Below are 21554 nucleotides of genomic sequence, written 5' to 3' on the forward strand. Positions count from 1 at the left end.
CCACCATTCAAGACAAAGAAGGAAAATGCCTGACTAGGTCTAGTTGTAGATCTAGAAAATCTAGATCTAGATCTAATGAGACCTGTGTACTTAACAGGCTTGAGTCGATTGGGCCAAACCTAGATCTAAGTACGGCTAGACTGGCAGTCTAGCCGTACTTAAGTACGGCTAGACTCTCAGTAAGTACGGCTAGCCACTTCGCCCAAGAGTAGGGGGGTTTCAGGGGGGCTTGGACTTTAAAAAGAAATAAGGTGGGGGGTTTCAGGGCCCCCCTGATTTTACCATAATTTGATGTTTTGCAGTTGTTAGGCTTGATATCTTGGCTCGCCGCGCATCAAACGTATACCTAGGTCTAGATGTAGATCTAGAAAATCTAGATCTAGATCTAGGCTCAAATATGGGGGTTGGGAACTACCGAAAAAGCACCGGCAAGGCAACTCAAACGTGAAAGAATTTTAAAAAATTATTTTTGAACGACCATTTGATTTGATTTAAATTTAAGTAATCTTTTAGATCTAGATATAGGGAAGTGGCTATTCTCAACCGGGAATATATATATATGAGCAATTGCCAAAACGTGAGACTCTCTTGAGACTCAGTGGTGCAAAAAAAATTTTCTTACCAATTTGACTCTCTTTTCTGTCAGTCACAGATTGACATTTAGTGCTCATATTCCTAGAGTATCAGAGCAAGGAGATGTACGGTAATGGAGATATGGGTCTATTGGTTTGTCAACCACTGTATTTCTTGTAAGTAACAGTGATGACAAAAACAGATAAGCAGCAAGGCAAATTATGGACTTTAAATTCCATTTGTTTAGTAAACAAAGACTTTGTACACTATGAACTCCATTCATAATGGTAATATAAATGACAAGCTTTGTAACAATGACGCAGTGCACAGAACATGTCATCATTGTTATGTACAAGAAAGGATACACATTGGACCTTATCATTGACAACACATCACAATAGTGAAAGGCTGTACAAATACAGTTATCAAAGCCTCAGTACCAGAAAAACACATGTGTAAAACAATTTTTAAACTAATATGAGGCAAAAGCACAAAATCAATTGAGCTGACCTGTACATAACAGTGATGACAAACATGACTTGTACATAACAATGATGACACAATGTACAGGAAAAGACAAAAGTCTTGCCTCCAGAGAGAAAAGCGCACTTTAAGAATTTAAAAAAATCCAGGAGAAGTTTCTTTTGCTTTGAAACAGATATCAGGTCATATCAAAGACAGTGGATGATCACAATTATGTTGCTAATTATGACAAACAGTACTCGTACATAACAGTGATGACAAAACATACTGGGAAAAGGTAAAATCATGCCTACAAAGAACAAATTTGCACCAAGAGATACACAGATCAATAAAGGCGTATTTTGCTTCTAAATGAATCTTGCATGTATGAAATATATGTTGAAAACTTATTGATATCAGCAATGATGACAAATATTACTTGTACATAACAATGATGACACAATGTATTGGAAAAAGGTATATCATACCAACAAAGAACAAATGTGTATTTTTGAGTTAAACAGATAAACAAGGACATGTTTGTTTATTTGTTTGAGTAAAGAGAGCACACATTACTTTAAAAATGTTTGCTCTTAGGACAATGTAATTTCTAGTACGTCAGTCAGTCTTGTACGGCTGCATGACAACACCCCAAACGTCATCACTGAGCACAAAAGCTAAATCTATAACCACAGAAATGATCCATCTCTTGAAGTTTGTTCACACATCACACTCTTGTTCCAGGAATCCAGTGTAAACACCGCAATTTCACTAAAATATTCAACAGAGTAGCCTAAAAACACGCAGAACAGCCTAGTACGTCACATTCAACGCAAAATACTTGTTCGTCACCGGACGCTGAAGGCAATGACTACTTTCGTTTTTCTGTTGCTTCCGTTGTTCTGGGGATGCGGGTAAGGGGAAGTCACTCAAGAAAACAATTATATCCGGGCACTGTTGATGACCCGTTCAAAACAAAAGTGGGCGAAATTCGGACTTCCGGCACGTCGCAAATTGACGACAATAACGGCGAATGTTAAACAGCCGACCGAAATCGTAGATCTAGGAACCCGATGTTCCTTTCGCGCATCGCGGCTTTTGAAGTATTGAATAAACGACGATAGGCAAAAAGATTTAACCAGCTACGGTGATTCTACTGAAAAATAATGGTGTTTTCTGAAACACCTAGTCCGTGAGGACACGACAGACGCACAAGTAATCGGAATTGTTCGTCTATTTGCAAACAAATAAACCGATTTCTTGAGCAAGTTAGCCTTTCTCAATGACAAATAGCATAGGATCAAAGCACACGTAAAAAAAACCCACCCAAAAATACTAAATTTTGGACATTCTTGGAAGTTTGCATTGGTGTGCTCAAAATGACACTCCAGGAATCACTAAAAAACGAACATTTTTGGCACAAAATTTACAAACTCAAGATTATAAAGCTGACTGCTAATGCAGGTTCTACATCCTATATTTGACGTGTGTATACGTTTTGGAGGAATAAATACTAATGCATCACATTTTATGCACACTAATGTGAGATGTGTGTGTTTTTCCCCATGTTTTGGCAATGGCTCATATAATAATAATCGACCTCTCTCCCCAGGTGAGACTTGCCAGCATTGGTTTTTCTCATCTGGTGTGAAACAAGACCTGTTTTTCCTAATTTCTGAATAGGCCCTACTTACTGTCTATCAGTGTGGATGATCAATTGAGCCAAACGACGTCAGCCACAATTTTGTTTTGAGTAATATTTTAATTAGAAATGGGGGGCCTTCATATATGGACACCATTAAAATATTTTAAAGTCAACATGGCAGTCACCCTGGATTTGTCGTTGATCCCAGCATATGATAGGGTTTGGAGAAAAGGCCTCTTGTGGAAGAAGACACAGACAGGAATCCACAGAAAACTCTACGGATGGGTGAAGACCTTCCTTACAGACAGGACAATCCAGACCAGGATGAATAATAGTGTGTCATCCAAAGCTGTACTGGAGGAGGGCCTAGGGCAGGGTTCCTCTCTGAGCTGCACAGTCTTTGTTGTTTTCAACGACCTGCCTGAGATACTGAAATCGGAGAAGGCCCTTTATGCCGACGACCTAGCCATCTTGCATTCAAGTATACAAGTTGTTATCAGTGCAGAAGCCTTCCAAGCCATGATAGGAGGAAAGTGTGCACCACTCACTGTCATTGATGCTGTAACAACAAGGACACAGACATGGACGGGTGGATCAACACCTTCACTACAGCAGTGACTGACACAGCCAGTCAGGTCCTCGGAAAACACTGACGAGTCAATAAGCCCTGGGTCACAACTGACATCCTTAACCTGTGTCACAAAAGGAGAAAACTATTTTAAAGGAGAAAAAGAACCAACCAGATGGTGCAAAGGAGTACAGTGCAGTCAGCCAAAAAATTAAAACAAGTATGAAAAGGGCAAAAGAAAATTGGATCGAGGAACAATGCCAAATAATTGAAGACAGCCTGAGGACAAACAACAGCAAAAAGAGCATATCAATTAGTAAAGGACCTGACATGCACTAAAGAAGGGCGCACCACCACCATTCAAGACAAAGAAGGAAAATGCCTGACAGAGGAGCAAGACATTTTGAAAAGATGGACAGAATACTGCTCAGAATTGTACAACTACAAAGCCACAGGAAACCCTGAGATACTAAACGTTCCCCCAGCAACCAACCTCGATAACCACCCAATCCTTCGAGAGGAAGTTGAAGCAGCAGTAAAAGCACTGAAGAAAGGAAAATCGGCAGGTGTGGATGACATCCCAGGAGAATTAATACGGGCAGGGGGAAAGGACATGATAAGCGCTCTGACTGTCATCTGCAACAAGATCTGGCAGACAGGAAAGTGGCCAACACCATGGACACAATTGCTAGTGATTACACACTCCTTATTCGGAAGGTGCGGAGACTCTCTAAATATTACCCAAATGTCCCCAAATTTGGCAACCAATGAGAAGAAAGATGGATCTTTCCATTGCGGATTTCCGTATTTTAATCGAGCTTGAAACAAGAAAGTTACAAGGTAGTTTAATTCTTGTAGGAAGTTCTCGAAACTGTGTATTCGATTAATCTGTGGAATGCTCTTGCATCATCTTAGATAGGTTGAACTTTATAATATTAGAAGCTATTTTGTGAAATTCCTCATGATGTAAAACAATCGCATTTTTTAAAAAGCTTCGGCGTCTTTCCTTTTATTTTTTTTTTTTTTTTGCGTGGCCCAAAAGCCAGAAAGGGAAATACTGCTGCACTCAGTAAACACTTGCCGCCAGCTCGCTGTGATGCCACTGATTGGGTAGTTATTTTAATTGACCTGCACGGGAAACACTACTCATGGATTAGGATGTAATGGGATTTTCAAAGTTTTCTGTGGTTATTGTTTTCAAATCTGAAATTCTGTCTTGGCAACTGACCTGCTCTAATTAAAACCTTAAATTGCCATTGTGTTTTTATGTAGGCAACTTGTGTGAAATTAATACCAGTGTCTGGTATTTTGTCCCAGAGGAAAAAACTGGTGTTTAACCCTATCCGTACGCCCAGGGGTCATTTTGTAACCCCGGGGTTGTATTCTTCACATTTTAGAATACTTCTTGTACGAAGATCTCTTTGAAACTTTCAGTATTTCTCAAAAAAATCATTTTGACAGACTGCTATGCAAAGCATACAGATTAGATTAACATGTAAATTTTCTCTTTGGAAAGTGATGGCACAGAGTTCCCCACGTCGTATGGATACGATAGTAAAACACGACGTACGGATGGGGTTAATCCATCCAAATCAAAAATGTCCAACCAATGATTGGAAATAATTGGAAAATAAAACCATTTTGTTTTATGGCCTTTCATAAAAAACAAGAAATTAGACCAGGTACTTTGACTAGAAAGGCAAGCATTTAGGACTCATGCCGACGCATCGGACACATTTGTTCAGGCTCCAACGAGTTTTAAAGATTCCTATGGTACACATCCTAAGGGATACAAGTTTGGTAACTAGGGAAGTAAAAGTTTAGTCATTTTTATACGTGTTTATATCCCTTTGACCATTGACTAATTGAACTGATGCTGTTTTTCGAAGAGTTTTTTGTTCAAGCCATAAGCGCATTGAGTAATCGAAAGTAGATCTGACGAAGAGGATGGAGTAGTTGTTGATTTATAATGTGAATCTTCTAGTTCTTTAGCAGACAATGGTTCTCCTTTCTCCTGATCCAGATGATGAGGAAGAGGTGGGTCTACTTGTGCCTGGAGGAATTTTTTTTTAAATTTATTTTAATATTTATATTGTTATAGTTTCTATAACTGAAAACCATTTTTTGTTCTGTCTCTAAAAGTAATGATTTTATGGGCCCTTAAAAAAAAGCTAAAGTTCATGCGTCGCCAGAGAATGCAGTGAACTTTGCTACCGTCGATGTGAACGGTTGACTGGCTTGTGGTGAATAAGTGGCTTGTTTTAATTATCGGCTTGTTGTTGATGACTGGACAGAGTGCTTGACCCCCCCTGTCTTAGCTCTTTCTCTCATGCCTTTCCCCCCTCTCTCTCTCTCTCTCCCACATGATGGACATTATAGATTGCATATCGTATGCAGGTGGTTTTAAAGGATCGTTTCATACACTGATCTGGTAAAGAATGCCTGCAGGTTGTAGGCCCTACCTATTCATGATGGCTATGGACAGAGGAGCAAAGTCTTATTCTTTTCTCGTAAATCTCCCTGCTCAAGTACACTTTGTTGCATGTCACCCATTCCTGCACCTAGGGGTCTTTTTCTTTGACAAAAATATATTGATATGTACAGCCCAACTGGCTAGTTTACTGCTGATCATTTCTCAGAAAATTGGGGGGGGTGGGATTGTTTTGTTTCTTTGCGGAGGTAAAAGGGTGGATTTACTAGGACATTCACACAAAAGCTTGTTGGTTTGGTCACTCTCTCTTCATAAACATTTTTTAAAACTATCTACATCAGTTTAAATGAAATGAATGCTAATCAAGAGAAAAAAATTGTAACCAGATCCCACTTCAAGAATTCAATGTTTTTGAGTCACGTCAATTCTAGGCTGCTGTACTGTTTATTAAATGTAACTATGCTCGAATTAAGTGAATTGCATGATAACTTTATAGTAGCAATGCAACATTTTGTTTTGAAGGTCTGTACGTGGAACAACAGCCAGAGAGTATGAATCATCATTGACAAAAATCTACACTGTGGATACAGTCCAGGTAAGCTTACTTTTGGTTCTGAATCTAATGCAGTTCTTCTGTCTTCATCATCTTTGGTCAGCTAGCCCATGTACTCTCAACTCTTTGTCAGTGGATGGTTGGTGGGTGCTCTGGTGTGGTTTGCTCCTTCTTTCCCCTCAAAATTCTATCATCCTTATCTCCCCTCGTTCTATTTTATGTTTGTTACTCTCTTGTAGCACCTCTAATCTTGAATCTTCTGGCGCTCATATGACCTTATGCAGTTGCGAGCGCTGTAAAACCTCTACTAAAACAAAACAACTCTTTGTCAGCATCCTCGTATAGTCCTTTCAGGGACATTTTCTCTGTGTTGTTCCCCTGGGGATCCATGTCCAGGTATGTCCAGGTATGATGTGCAGTGCAAGCTACTGGCTTCCTCAAAGTTTAACCAGCCAATCTAAATAATCCCCCACCTTCAACTTTTTGTTGTATCTGGTTCTCTCTCCATTTACATTTGTTTAAAAAAATGTTCAGTAAGTTATCATAGACCAGGAAGCTGGATAACTCCTCCAGGAGTTTAATTATTTCTGATCAAGTTACTCCTCTTCTGTTAGCTAATGTAATATTTTTAAGTGTTCATATTCAAAGTCACTGTCAGTGGAAAGGCATGTTTGTTTGGGGGTTTGATTGTTATTTAAAGTATGAAAAGGACAATGACAAAAGTAGGCTTTAATTCTTTTGTTTTTAAGCATTTTTGCTTATTCTTCATGTAGTTTTGTTGCTTGATTTTAAAAAATAAATTTTTACTTCATTTATTACTAGCTCATCTAATGTCTACTTAGCTCAGTGATTTCAGAGATAAAAATTACACAATTCATCGGGGGGGGGGGGGGGGGGGGGGGGGGGGGAGTTCCTACACCTTTTGTGTCATAGGTAAGACAATTTATCATGTTGGGGCGGGTTGTTAAGGGGAGTCTTGAGTGTTTTGGGGGGGGGGGGTTTATTTCTTGTCTAAGTAGCCTAAATGCATTTTTATATAAGACTAGCAGCAGGTTGCGTTTTTCTGTGACATAGTCATAACTAATTTTTCATCATGAAAACCACAGGGTTTCTGGAGTGTTTACAACCACATTCCAGAACCAGACAAGCTGAGCATCCGGTTCAGCTACCACTTGATGCGGAACAATCGACGACCTGTGTGGTAAGTACTGTTGAACCTGCTCGAACAATCACCTGTCCTAGACTCTCACCTGTACAAACGATCATTTCCCACTTCCCTGCTTGTGTTTTATTTCAATTATTTATGATGGATGGCGCTGTCCAAGAGGACGACCTATTGAAGATGACCACTTTTATCTTCCACAGTAGGATTTTGTCTTTGACAGGTCCAACTGTGGTTGTTATATGAAATTTTAGTTGTGGGTTTCTTTGCTATGCTCTCTTAACTCACCCAGCCCTCACGCCGATAATATCGGTATGGAAGATTTCGCTCTTATGATCGAATAAACTACTTTTGTGTGAAGCAGACTGTAGCCTAATTGGAAGAGTAACCATTTTTCGTTTGAAACAGACAATGACCAGAAGTGCAAGCCCGAATTTAGAACAAAGAAAGCTGTATTCGTGAACCATGTGAGAGGGTGCGAAATTGGAACGCACTTCCTTTCTTCCCTTTTTGTTTACTTTTTTACTCTGTATATATAGACCTTTTTCCACGGAGTATTGCATAAAGACTATGGCATATTTTGGCTTCAAATTTTCAACACAAACAAATAAAGGTTTGAATAAAATGTGTACGAAATGTGGGTAGGATATGTTAAGATTTCGTATTTTTTTAAATTTTTCAAAAAGTGGTAAAAATCTATAGGGAGAGCTGACAAGCCGTAAGTGTAAGGCGAGGGTTGAGTGAGTTAAGTGAATGTCAGATAAAGCCCTCTGTCAAGTTCTGCTGTATTTTCTTGCAGGGAAGATGAGGAAAACAGTGACGGTGGCAACTGGACTTTCAAATGCAAGAAAAATGATACGGTATGGTTCTCAATTTGTGTGCTTTTCACACTTTTTTGTCCACCATTCATGAAAATTGTTTACAGTTTCTGTAGTATAGTGGTTTGGTGCTGTACCATTGCTTGCAGAAGACTTGAGTTCGATTCATGTGACGAGACAATTTTTACCTTGTACAGTGAAAGTCGGTTATAACAAAGTCAAAGTTTGTTAAATCCATGTGCTGGTGTAACTGACATGAGCATTTTTTAAATTGGTAATGATTGGAAAAGCTGTTCTGAAAGCGTCATGTCATGAGTATAAAGGGACAAATCCAAAGTTCCTCAAAATACTTGCTTATATGAGTGGATGCTTCCCTATAAACAATACTGCCGTAAGTTGACAAAGCGCCTTTTTTTATTCACAGCCTTTTCGAGATAAAGAGGGGTTTTGTTTTGGTCAACATAAGCATTTAATCCTTTGAGCCCTTGCCCATCGGTGGTGCGTTAAACTGCCTGTATGCCTAGCCATGGGTATACCAGTAAGCGAGACGGTATGGCCAGCCTGGGACAAAGTGCACACGGAAAACAGTGTTTACTACACACAATGTTATTTAATTATTTTGAAGATCTTTTTTAATTAGATGCTGGTAATGACGAGGACTACCCTGAGTGGGACATGGAAAGTAATTCTGATGATCTTATGGATGTAAGTAATACATTGCTCAGGAGTTCAGGCAGAGGGGCAGGGTAGCATCAGGAGGTCAGGGCTCAAAGCCTTCTTCCGATATTTGAATTCTAATTTATTCAAAAACTTGTCACAGTTTCACTTTGATTTTTTCACACAGGTAAGGTAAGTGATCAGACTTTCGATTTAGCAAATTAAAAAATTTGGCACCAAAAATACTAAAAGACGCTTTGTCAGCTTACTGCAAATTAGGTTCAAGCTTTTACAAGGGATTAACTTCTTGGTTGTTTTTTTTCATGAGAACCACACCAGAACTTTAACATGCTTTATCAACATATCCTATTACAGGTGTTCACTGTCTCTTCAGTTCTCGTGTGTCTCTGTCCATGGCTGCTCATACCAATCTTACCCCTTGTAACTTGTCTTTAAAAGAAAAAATATGAAAAAGAAAAAAGTGTTAGAGAGTTGGATGCACTGCTGTATTCACCTCTAAATTCGCTCCGCCCATTTTCGACTTCATAGATAAAGAGCAAGTTGCATCCAAACAAAAGTTATTACATCTCTTTCCTGCTCAATGTGTCCCAGACTAACATTGAAAACTTAACTGCAGTGGTGCTACGGAAAATTGAAGTGGTGTTGCTAAATACGTTGTACTACATCAAAGCACTGGCTGTGTAAAAAGGCAGATTCTGTCAAATACACACCTGTGTTATATGACATTAGCAATACGCACGCCCCGCGCCAGCAGTGTAAAAACGTGGTAGACTTGCTCCAGCCAGGGGTAAACCCAGGAACATGCTAATTTATGGCACTATTTCTTTCATCAGGCCCATGTATTATACATCAATACACCCGGGAGAAATTAGGGCTGTCAATGAAGAAAATATTTTTCCGATATCTTCAGCAACAGGTAGGAAGGTGCGGAGACCATCTAAATATTACACTAACGTCCCCAAATTTGGCAACCATTGAGAAAATTCCTGCTTTTTTTTTTTTTTTTTTGTTGTTGCCCTTTTTGACTTCCTCAATCAAAAGTAGTTTGGTTTCAAAAGAGGAGCCTTTTTGTTTCTTTACCTAAGAAATGCTGGAAAATTCTCGGATATACACTGAACTCTACTGTAAAGTTACCTGGCGGTCCGATGAGTCGGGTCTGTCAGGGGGCCCCCGTCCAAGATAAGTGTTGCCTCGTCGTGGTCCTGAGTTCGACTGAATATCTCAGTTAGTCTCTCAGACGATGTCTCTCTATTTGGCGCCGGACTCTTGATGTCATCCAAGGGCGTGCCACTCCCCTAATAATCTTGTCCCCACAGTAAAGATAAGAGTCATGTCCCTTGACATCACACTCTACCAAGCAAACTTTGTGCAAAGGGACTAATTCGTTCCAATGCACACCTGTGTCATCAATGACATTGTTTGCTGAACAAGTTGTGTTGCTGTGTAAGCCTAGTGTCTGAGTTATTTTTTTAAAAATTTATTAATAGCTAAAAAAGCGGGGAATCCACCTCTTTTCGTTGAATCCGAGTTCCATTGTATTGTTCTTTACGTCTGTGTTGTTTATAGGTTAGCATTACATATGGTTTAAAAAGCTGTGGTATTTCTAATGACATTGATTGAAGAACATGAAGTATTGTACTGTAGTGTCAGCAACATATGTGTTGGTGTGGAAGGTGGTCTCTGATTGGTTCACATACAGTAGCTGTGTGGGTGGTTGGCGGGTGCTCGGGTGTGGTTTGCTTCTTCTTTCCTATCAAACATCTATCGTCCTTATCTCCCCTTCTTCTTTTTTATGTTTGTTGCTCTCTTGTGACACCTCTAATCTTCTGGCGCTCATATGACCTTATGCAGTTGCGAGCGCCGTAAAACCTCTACTAAAACTAACCTGGCCCCGCGGAAAATTGCATTTTTGAAATTAAAAAATTGCAAGGTAAACTGCCTAAAAATTGCTAAAAATTGCAACCTTCCCATCCCTGGTGCATTAATACGGGCTTAACATTTTTAGTTTTTTTAAAAATGACAATTTGAGTACCGGTAGCATAAAAGCAGAACGGTCTTTTCAAAAATCATGACCCACAATACAAATTTTATTAACAAGATTTACTAGTAACAACACTCGAGTGCATTAACAATAAAGTTATCGACCAAAGATAATATAATATCGCGTGACACAAAATAACGGAACCCTCGGTTTTCGCAATAACTTTTAAATGAAGGCATAAAATTTGACCAAATTTAGTACATACCGGGTACTGGGTTCTTGCAAAGATCTAAAAGTGTAGTATGAGGTTTAGTCTATAAAAACAAAAAATTTGATGGGAGATTTTCTAAACAACCTCTAAATGCAAAATTAGCTTATGCTCCAATCAATTCAGATCCTGTTCTATTTTTCTCTTGAAACCTTCGATACACCGGTAATCTGTGTTTGGATCTATTTCAGATATTTTCTTTTTTAAAACCAGTATGGTATTGTTTTAACACTAAGTCAAATCGTAAAATAAAGAATTTTTTTTTTCTAATTTATAAACTATAGTAATAATAATGTAGATCATTTCTGTAGCGCCCACTCCCGTGTGAACGCAGCCTAAGGCATTTTACATAACGGAGTGTCTACGTACATGGTAACGGGGCCCCTAGCCTCAGTGTCTACGTACACGGTAACCGGGCACCTAGCCTCAGTGTCTACGTACACAGTAGACTAGAGGTGTGCGAGTCCAGCATATTAAGATTCGAGTCCAGACTCGAGTATCTGCTCTGGACTCGAATAATTACTCGAGTAATTACTCGAGTCCCACGGCTCTTAAGACTCGAGTAATTACTCGAGTAATAGTATCCCGAAAGGGAATTTTAGTGGGTTTCAAAAAAAGTTTTGTTGAATATCGGACACAAAATAGAGTGCCTTCCTAGGAGGGAGCTTGAGTAGGCTTATGGCAATTCTAGACATATGCTGTTTATACCGTATTTATTTTATTTTATCTTAGGAAGTGGTTATTCTCACCCCAGGTGAGAATAAAATTGTGATCGACCTCTCACCCCGGGTGAGACTAGCCAGTGTTGGCTATTCTCACCCGCTGTGAAACAAAACCGGTTTTTCCTAATTTCTGAACACTTCCTATCGGTGAGGATGATTAAATAGTCAAACCCCTTTTTAAAAAAATGATATTATAACACAAAAGTAAAACTAATTTGGTGGTCTACAAAGATGCTACGGCTATTTCACTTTTAGAATAGAGCCGAACTACCCTAATCGGCATTTTGTTTTGCCCAGAAGTTCTCACTATATCTAGGCTACTCCTCTCTCTCTCTCTCTCTCTCTCTCTCTCTCTCTCTCCCTCTCCCTCTCCCTCTCCCTCTCCCTCTCCCCCTCTCTCTCTCTCTCTCCTCTCTCTCTCTCTCTCTCTCTCTCTCACACACAATGACCGCAGATAAAATTGTATGTTTTTAACACAAGAGGACTGGAACGTTTGTTTACACCACAGAATTCAATTTTAAAAAGTGTAGATCTAGAATTCTGTGGTTTACACTGGGTATCACGGCAAACGCACACCGGAAGAGAATAGCCAAAAGACTCGCTCTCTCACCCCGGGTGAGTGAGAAGCTTACAACTCAGTATAACAACTAAGCTAGAATAGAGGTGGTCTTTATCTTATCTTATCTTATTTTTTATTTTTTTTAAATAATTCTCTGTTACAACAGTAAGAATAAAATGTACACAGACTGTAAACCTCATAAATGCACTTCATAAAAAAAAGAAGTTTGATTGTGGTCATCGTGGGTTCTAACAGTGGTTTTTGCTTTTTTCTGGGGGGGGGGTTTCGGTTTTTTCCTTTGGGGGAAGGGGTATTTTTGTTTTTTTTGTTTCTTTTCCTTCAGTTTAAAAAAATTGCTTATCAGAATTTTTCTTTTATCAATTCTTAACTTTTTTAAAAACCAAATTTTTCTCCTTTTTTTCTGTTTTTCCCCCTACAGACTCGAGTCTGGACTCGAGTCTTTACTCGAGTAATTTACTTGTGACTCGAGTCTGGACTCGCCGCATGTATTACTCAAGTACTCGAGTCTGGACTCGTTACTCGCACACCTCTAGTACACAGTAACCGGCAACCGGTGTCACGTACACGGTATCCGGGCAGTTCAGAACTCCAAGTTCAGTTTTTGTCATCCCGTGTTGTCTTCAACCCTAGCCCTCTCCCAACTGTACCTTAAAAGAAAAAAAAATCAATAATCCCCCAATTCCGGAGCCCTATACTTCGCAGCTCACAAACTTTGAATGATTTTTGGTGACCCCAACCGGTACTCACAATGTGATGTAAAAGTACAGGTTCACTGACCGGTCATGATGGCGGGCCCGACAAGACGCTTGTACATACATGTATGACTTTCTTTTTTTTACAACAAGTGACAGCACAGGACAAATATTGATTTATTTTCATTCCGGTTACCATGTACGTAGACATGGAGACTAGGTGCCCGATTACCGCCGTGTATGTAGACACATGCTTCATGTACGATTACGAACAATATTCACATGCGCGCGCTCGCACACACACACACACACACACTCACGTACACCTTACACGCGCACACACATGCACACCACACACACGCACACACCTACTTTCTAGCACATGCACACGCTTACACACATTAGATCTATAGGTGTAGTATCTTTGGTCTCATTTTGTGTTGTATAATTTATTCCGGCCTGAATTTCCGGTTATAGCTTTTAGAGTACGCCCAGTAGGCTAGAGCTGGGCCGAAACCATACGTAGACCTATCGGTTCTTTACTCGCACCATTTCGTATTAAAAATTCTGTTAAAATTAAAGGGTTGATGTATTTTTGCCTAAAATTGCAAAAAATTGCGGGTTTATTGCAGAACTCGACGAAAAACGCAGCTGCGCTTACGGCCGCAAGACCGCGATTTTCTGGGGGGCCAGACTAGCTAAAACAGTAGCTGTACATCTCTGGATAAGTTACACCATAGGCTTACCTGTGTAATGATCCAGAAATTGGGGTGATGGTCTGTTCTTTGGAATGGGCAAGAGAAGATAGGTTTCTTATGGGAGAAAAATGCGCTGAGCTGTATCAGCGAGGGCTCATCACCCCACAAGCATCTTTGTTGAATCCAAGTTTGCTAATTTACGCATTTGTTATTTACAAGGTAATGTGTTGATTTTTAAGAATAACAAAAATGTGATTCTTTCTGCTGGGATGCTGTTTTCCTCTCCGCCTGGGTTGGCCCAGACAGGCAAGGTTGAAGCCCGCCTCCTAGATGATCTAAATTTTGTTTTAAAACATTTTCTTTAGTTGTTTTTTTTTTAAACGTCAAAATAAGATGCCGTTCTATTTAATTTTGTCTTTTGAGTTTTAACGACTCCTTTGAGCATGTTATTGGAGGACTCCACAGGATGACAACATGTCCGTTGGTATTGCATCATTAACTGAATCTTTTGGGGGGTTGGCACCATACTTTAACTCCATCTCTGGCAAGCAGCTCTCAGCCACTGAGCTGAGCCGCTGACAGCGGCTGGGGCACATTCCTTTACGACGAGTTCGACATCAAATTACTTTTCGGCAATTGTCGAAAACAGGTCTCTTATACCGGAAGTTCATTTATTAGATGAATAACTTGTTCGATTTAATTTTAATGACCCGTTTAATGAGGTTTTTGTCATTTTTAGATTTAGTACCAAAAAAAGGGCCCCCTCGGAAATAAAGAGTTAATCGTGTTCAAGATTTATTATTAGAGCTAATGCCAATAACTTTGTTTGCGTTAATTTTTTTTTGGGGGGGGTGTTAAACTTTTTGTCTCTGGTTTGTTTTTGGAACTGAAGGGATGTCCACTTAATTTTGTTTTGTGTTGATGAGAATAGCAATTGATTTAGTTTCTTTTTATACTTCTTTTTACCTCAGGATGACGTATGGAAGCATTTACTTCTGGCTGCTATAGGCGAACAATTGTCGGACTGCATGGCAGATGGTATGGCTTCTTGTTTTATTTTTTGTCTTTGTTCGTGGGGAAAATTATAAATAGATTTGTATTTACAATTGTGCCTTTCATTACGATGTGTCATACAAGTTGTAAGTACATTTTTAACATTTTTATTTCCCTGTTTTGTTCCTGATGAACTTTGAGTATTTTTATTACTTGTCCTGTCTTTCTGGTTTTGCAATATCCTGTTGAATTAAGGAAATGATATACACAATGGCTTTGAAAGGTGACACCTTTTTCATTACGTAAAAAGCTTGAGTTGGTAAAAGGAACTGGTTGGATAGTGATGCTCAAGCCTTTTAGGTGAAATGCTGCTGGAGTGATGGGGGCATTGAGTTACATGAAAATTTCTAACAGTGTCAGGTGGTGACTCCATTGAGAGGGGTGTCTCTGTGGTCTGTCCTTGAGCAAGCACAGTACCTCAGTCTAGATAACTGAACGCTGCTCTATAATGACTAGCTATTAATAATATTTACCTCAAGTTTGTTGTTTTCTATTTAGAATTTATAAGGGTGGGGGGGAGGGGGGAAGGCATTATATTCATCATTAATTCTGAGATGATTATCTGAAAATTCTGAAAAGGAACATTATAGGTATATTTTATTGCACTTTTTAATTATTATTTTTACCACAGATGATGATGTCATCGGGATCAGTGTCAGCATACGGGACAGAGATGACTTAATTCTTATCTGGAACAAAGAAGCGCGCCTCAAGGAGTCGTCCACCATTGTTCAAAAAGTGCGGGAACTTTTGCCCCACGTCACGTTCAATACTGTGTTCTACAAAGGTGAATGCTCTTGATTGTTGCTGTTTTATTGCTTTGTTCAGTTTGGTTGGACATTTTTGAACACAATAGAAAAGTGGTCTTGTTAGCAGCTGTAAAAAATATCCTTCTTTGCTGGTTGTTGAGAAATTCCCGAAACTATAGTTAGAAAATATTTGGGGAAGATGACAGGATTATAAAAAAAGAGGGCCTTCTAGCTCTGAGGTTACTTGCTTGCCTCTCATGCCTAAGTACATAGTTCAGGTCCCTGGGTTTTTTTTTAGGTATTTTGTTTGGGTTTTCTGCTCTGATTCTTCATTCCCCTTGTCCTATAGAAGGACATGAACAAACATTTGTTATTCTCAGAGGTGAATAGTTAACTTGAGTCTTCAGGTCTGCCCATCATAGGCCTGCGAATTTGACGGAATCGTCATGATTTTTATTCAATTTTACGAAAATACAATCGTAATGCCCTTGGTTTCAATTTTTTAAAGATTTGGCAACCCCAACTCACTGCCCACTTTCCCGGTTTATAAGGGGAGAAAAACTACCAGACCTGGACATTCAACGTCACTAGGAGCCCATCATGACTGCTTTTTTTCATCATGCCTTTGTTTGTGTTACTTTTATACCTGCTGAACTACAAGCCCTGTCCTTGACACCCCAGGGTAGAAAACAATCCATGGTCATATTACAAATTTTTAAGCCAGATTACTAATTTTTTATCTGCTGATTACTAAAACATAAGCTGGTAGGTGGGCAGCCCTGGGTCTTGTGTGCATGCTGCAGTCAACATTTTTATGACTCGTGCTTGTTAAATGTCACATTTATATGACATGTACTTTTTAACTCTAATGCTTGCTCAGGTTTATCGCTCTATTGGTAGTTGTCAGTGAAGCAGGTAAGCGGGCATTTTATGTATCATTTGATATAAATTTGGATCATGCTGAATTAAACTTTTAATGCATCAGGGGAGAATAAAGTTAACCTCCAGTTTTAAAAAGTCCTTCAGTTTTGGTACTTATTGGCTAGAAAAATTAACAATTTAAAGTGTTTCATATCAGAACTCTAGCTTGAAGGGGATAGTGAGAAGGCTTCTGAATTTTGCATTAACAGAAACTTGTGTAAGACAGGAACATGATGGAATCTGCCTGTGCCCCTCCCCCCCCCCCCCCCCCCCTTGATAAATCCTCTATGATTACCTCCATAAAATGGAAACCAGCCTAACGAGGAAAGGAACCGAAAAGTGAAATTACTTCCCTTCAGAGGTTTTTAACTGTCTAAGATAGAAAATACTTTACCCACTCAGCCCTGATTTGAAACAAAACTTTTAAGTTTGGTTTTATCGGCTCTAACCATTACCCCATGCCGCCAAATGAGGAAAGGGAGTAGGGGTGTGACTTGGGGGTAGATGTTACCCTGTCCATGTGAGCCATCAGCGGTGCAGATGAATAGGTGCTATGGGTATAAAATCTCACCAGTGCCTGTGAAAGTGCTCAAGTGGCCCTCCAGCATGAAAACTCCTCAAGACAATCACTTATACTAACAACCAGTTCCCACTTCTCTTCGATAAAACTTAACTCTTTTTTTTTTTTCATTATTGTAATGACACTGTCTAAAACATTCACTTTCCTACAACAATCACCTTTTCCTCAACTGACAGTGACTGCCTTGGACAATTTTGACTGTATGTCCTGACTACCATGCAATGATTAAATTTGAAATCCTTATTTTCTGTACAATCCAAATGAGGATAAAAATTTGGTTTTTCTTTTTTCAGCTTTCAACATGCATGATGCTTTCGAAGGGAAGAAAGGCTACCACAATCAACGATGACAGGATGTTGGCCGTGACTAGAACCGTCCCGTCCTCTTCCAGAGACAGTGGTGGACTTCTGAAGTGTTGGGTTTTTTTGCATGTTCAAAGGAAAACACCAGCATATCTAGACTTGTTCCCAAGGGCTTTTCACATTGACTTCAGTATTGTTTTGTGAACACGTCTCAAATTGTATGGAACGCGAACATTTTACTTTTAAGTGCATGTTTTGCCTGAAGAATACCTAGGGCTGAATCGGTCAAACTTATTTGACGAATGGAACAAGAACAAATGGATGACATGGATGACTCTTGTTTGTAGAAGTGTAAAAAGATTCTGCCGCAGTATTCATTTTTAAACCCAGCTCTGATAGTCGTGCTAATTAGAGATAAGTGACACATGGTGCCCCCAGCCCCAATATCTTTCTAGCACCGAGCTGATTACGAACTGTAACATGTTTTTATCTGGACCTTGTGCCATTTGTAATTGAAAATCTTATAAAAAAGATTGTTTTTAATGCTGTAAACATTGATTGGCTCTTTGTCCTTTGTTTTGAAAGCATAGCAGGGACACTGTGGAGCTTTGCAAATTGTGTAGAACAGTAAAAAACAGCATGAGCCAGTTCCTTAAGAATATTTTTTTAATACCTATTGCAAAAGTCAAATTAAGAACATTTTGAAAGTTGTACATTTTTGTTGAAATATATCATGTGTATGTTCCCAAATACTTACAGTCTTTTCCAAACCAAAATAAAAACCCCTCCGAAATCATCAGTTGCTTTTACTCTCAATTTGAATAGACCCATCATATATTGAAATTGCCCTGGGGTTTTTTGTTTGTTTTACACAGTCTGTTAATGATATAGTATTTTGTTTTAACTTTCAACTCCTGTGCCCTGAGTTTTTAACCCATTTTTGCCTTTATGATGTACTGGTACGTCACGAAAATGTGTAATTTTTAGTTTTGTGCTGTACAATTGATGTCGTGGAAGTTACCGAAATTGGCCATTTCTGGCCCCTATATAACGCTACATGTATGTCATACTAATCATCTGGCTCTAACTGTTCTGTACGGAGATTTAACCACTAGAACAGCATGGATTTGTATTTGGGAATAAAAAATGCACATATGGGTGCCAAAGTTGCTAGTATTAGTTTACTGCTAGGCTTGCAAGAGATCAATAAACATAGGTCTAGTCTTGTGGACAACTGCATGCTCTCACAAAAGATAAATACCAATACAATGGCTCTTAAAAAGCTGAAAATTTCAATAGTGTCTTAGATTTGCAATTTTTTAAAAAAATTATGGGTAAAATGAGGAATGTAGGGAATGAGGCAGTAGGAAGGCACACCCCTTGACTAGGAAGGGGTTAAAGTAGTATATTATTATCGGCAGTCTAATAGGTTTAATTTGCATGTTGTTACTTCCCCTTTTTTCTCTCCTGGCATATTCTTCATCATCGACCTTTCTTATCCAATGCTGAAGTGAAGGCTAACAACATGAGCTCCCCAAGTACTTCTGTCCTGGGCTACAGTCTCCACCTCTGTCTTGCTGTTTCCCATCTCCTGTAAGTTTGAATTTAAGTCCCACCTCCAAGTATTTTAAGGCTTACCTTACTTTCTCTGTGAATTCCAGTCCTGGTATTTAATGTTTGTTTTTGGTTTTCTACAGGTGTGTCTAATCCTCTTCCTTTTTCTCTTCCTGATTTATGTATCTATTTTCTGATTACAGTCAGACTCTGTTATACCGCCTACATTGAGACTAGTATGAAGTTGGCGATACAGCAGGGCTGCTGGTATAACAGTAACAGGATAGCATTGATTGCCATCTCTACTTGTTGTAGACTAGTAAAGACTAGAGACTAATCGTAGCAAGTCTTGACTCATCTTCCCATTTCTTGGAATGGGTCCTTGAAATCTGATGGACAGATCATGCAGTGTTCGTGATTACCAAATCATCATTAATAGCGATGGGATCATCATAAGTCTGAAGTGTGAGCTTTTGTCTTTGATAAAGAGAAAAACTTTGGTCTTTTTAAATTAAAAATCTTAATGAAAGGTATTATAAAAGGGTTTCTTGACTTTATTCAAACTTTTACTTACCTTAATTTCTTAAAATGCAGGGTGATTATAAAAGATTGAACTGATTTCATAACACTAAATTTTAATAAGAAAAATTAACAGAAAACTCAAGCTAAGTCACAGGTGTTGTACTCACAATCAACTTTTATTTCCTGTTTAAAGTGTTCAAACCCCCCCCCCCCCCAGTGCAGTGCTACTGGCTGAAGTGTCTTTAGGCCATTCCCAAAGAGGGGATATTAACATGTTCTTATAACTTATGCACAGAAGAATTGTAACTGGGCTCATTTATCAATGTCATACTCATACTGTGCCGGAACAACATAGGAGGGAACTGATGCTTTTTCTTTCCTCATCCTTATTGTCATTTTTCCTCTACTTCTTTTGTCATGTTTGTCACTCTCTTGTGAACTGACATTTCTGGGGTGCCTTGATAGTCGAAGCAGACCTTGTGCTGTTGAGGCTAGAGAGGTGAGCAGCGTAAGCCTGATTCCTCGTTTGAACTTCTCTGTTGACATCCACCTCTTGAAGCTCATATGAGCTTATGCAGTTGCGAGCGCCGTAAAACCTTACAAAAAACTAAAGTGTTCAGTGTGGCCAACAACAGTAGCATGGGCAACATCATTGTGGTAAGAGAATTCATCCCAAATACGTTTCAGCATATCACGGCCCGCTAACTTGATCGCTGTTGTCATTTGATGTTTAAGGTCATCGATATTAGCATGTAGCAGTGGAACATACACATGTTGAGGTCTGGGAATCTGGGGGGCTAAGCACAGAGACTAATCCATTGGTGGGGCACCAGGTTTTGCCAATGTACGAAAAAAACGCCTATAAAAACATAACATTTTTGTTTTCAGTCCGCCATCCGCCTACTCTCTGAGTTGTAGTCCTTATCAGATACACACACACACATTCTTATCAATGCATCCTGCACACACCACACACACGCACGCACATGCACACACATGCCTGTACTCTTATTAACTCTTATCCTGCGTCAGTGCCCAGATGCGTATCTTATCAGCAACCGATTACGTCGGACGTGCCGGGCAGGCCGCCGGGGTCACTTAGTGTGTACTGTTGGTGTACAGCACGCGCACTGGGAAGCGTGTGTTTTCGCCATGAATACCGCGGGAGTGTGATAACTGATGATGAAAATAACGCTCTATCTTTCATAGCTTTCTATTTATAAAGTGCTACAAACACATGAATAACCCCCTCTCACAAGCTGATAAGACATTACGAGTAGTTACGCCCATTCGAATAACCTTTCTAGACGCTCTTGTTGTTATGAATGACCTGAGGTTCGAAAGGGGATAATTTAGGTCAATTTCCAAATGTTTTACACTCAAATTGTTCTTTGTACCTGCACAATGGTATTCAAAACTATCAAACAAGCTTATGTTTTATCAGGTAGTATCATTTCGTACAAATAAAGCTCATTTGAAATATTTCGTATAGAAAAATGGAATTCTTGTTTCCTGACTATCTTTTCGAGCTCCTCATGTCTAAGTGGGTCAATTTCTTCTATAATTTCATTGGACGAACATCTAGAGCTACCAACTTGGCATGTTTTGAATGAGACTTATGCCTCTATTACGAACCAACGCAGGCGGTTTGAGAGGAAGGTCACAAACGCACACAAACTCAAGCAGACTGACGCACACACACTTGACCTGCATGAACGGGGATCCGACTCGGGACCCGAATAACACCTGAGAGGATGCGCGTGCGCTGAGCCAGGGGCTACACTGATTCGGAACCAGAACGTAGGCGAGGTGCCGAAATAGGCTTATCGGGCGACATAAACCCGGCTCCAGCAGGATGAGGGTTAACATGCCACAGTGATAAGATAACTCTTGGTCTAATCTCCTAGATCTTTCGGAAGTACTAGAGAGGGTCGAAAACCATTGTCACTGCTTTAGAAACGACGCTCGCTATATTTCCCTATACATTACATATATATGTAATATGTAATTTCATATACATATGGGTTGAAAAAGACCCCCAA

The 21554-nt window shown here is 39.4% G+C and overlaps 1 protein-coding gene across 2 annotated transcripts in view; it reads left to right on the top strand.

Moving 5' to 3' along the window:
- The window catches only part of LOC101856101 (eukaryotic translation initiation factor 4E type 3), a 23038-nt gene extending 4287 nt beyond the window's left edge, over positions 1-18751 (top strand). The window contains exons 1-7 of one of the 2 annotated variants that reach the window (XM_013083059.2): positions 5184-5285; positions 6202-6274; positions 7339-7433; positions 8194-8254; positions 14803-14869; positions 15516-15671; positions 17428-18751. In XM_013083059.2, coding sequence (XP_012938513.1) covers positions 5272-5285; positions 6202-6274; positions 7339-7433; positions 8194-8254; positions 14803-14869; positions 15516-15671; positions 17428-17483 — 522 coding nt within the window. In that variant the 5' untranslated portion in view covers positions 5184-5271 and the 3' untranslated portion in view covers positions 17484-18751. Of the gene's footprint in view, positions 1-5183; positions 5286-6201; positions 6275-7338; positions 7434-8193; positions 8255-14802; positions 14870-15515; positions 15672-17427 lie in introns of those variants that run through there. The other variant, XM_005099278.3, reaches the window with a different exon arrangement.
- Positions 18752-21554: the final 2803 nt, after the last annotated feature.

This window comes from Aplysia californica, unplaced genomic scaffold, assembly GCF_000002075.1.
Source record: "Aplysia californica isolate F4 #8 unplaced genomic scaffold, AplCal3.0 scaffold00208, whole genome shotgun sequence".
Taxonomy (NCBI): domain Eukaryota; kingdom Metazoa; phylum Mollusca; class Gastropoda; order Aplysiida; family Aplysiidae; genus Aplysia; species Aplysia californica.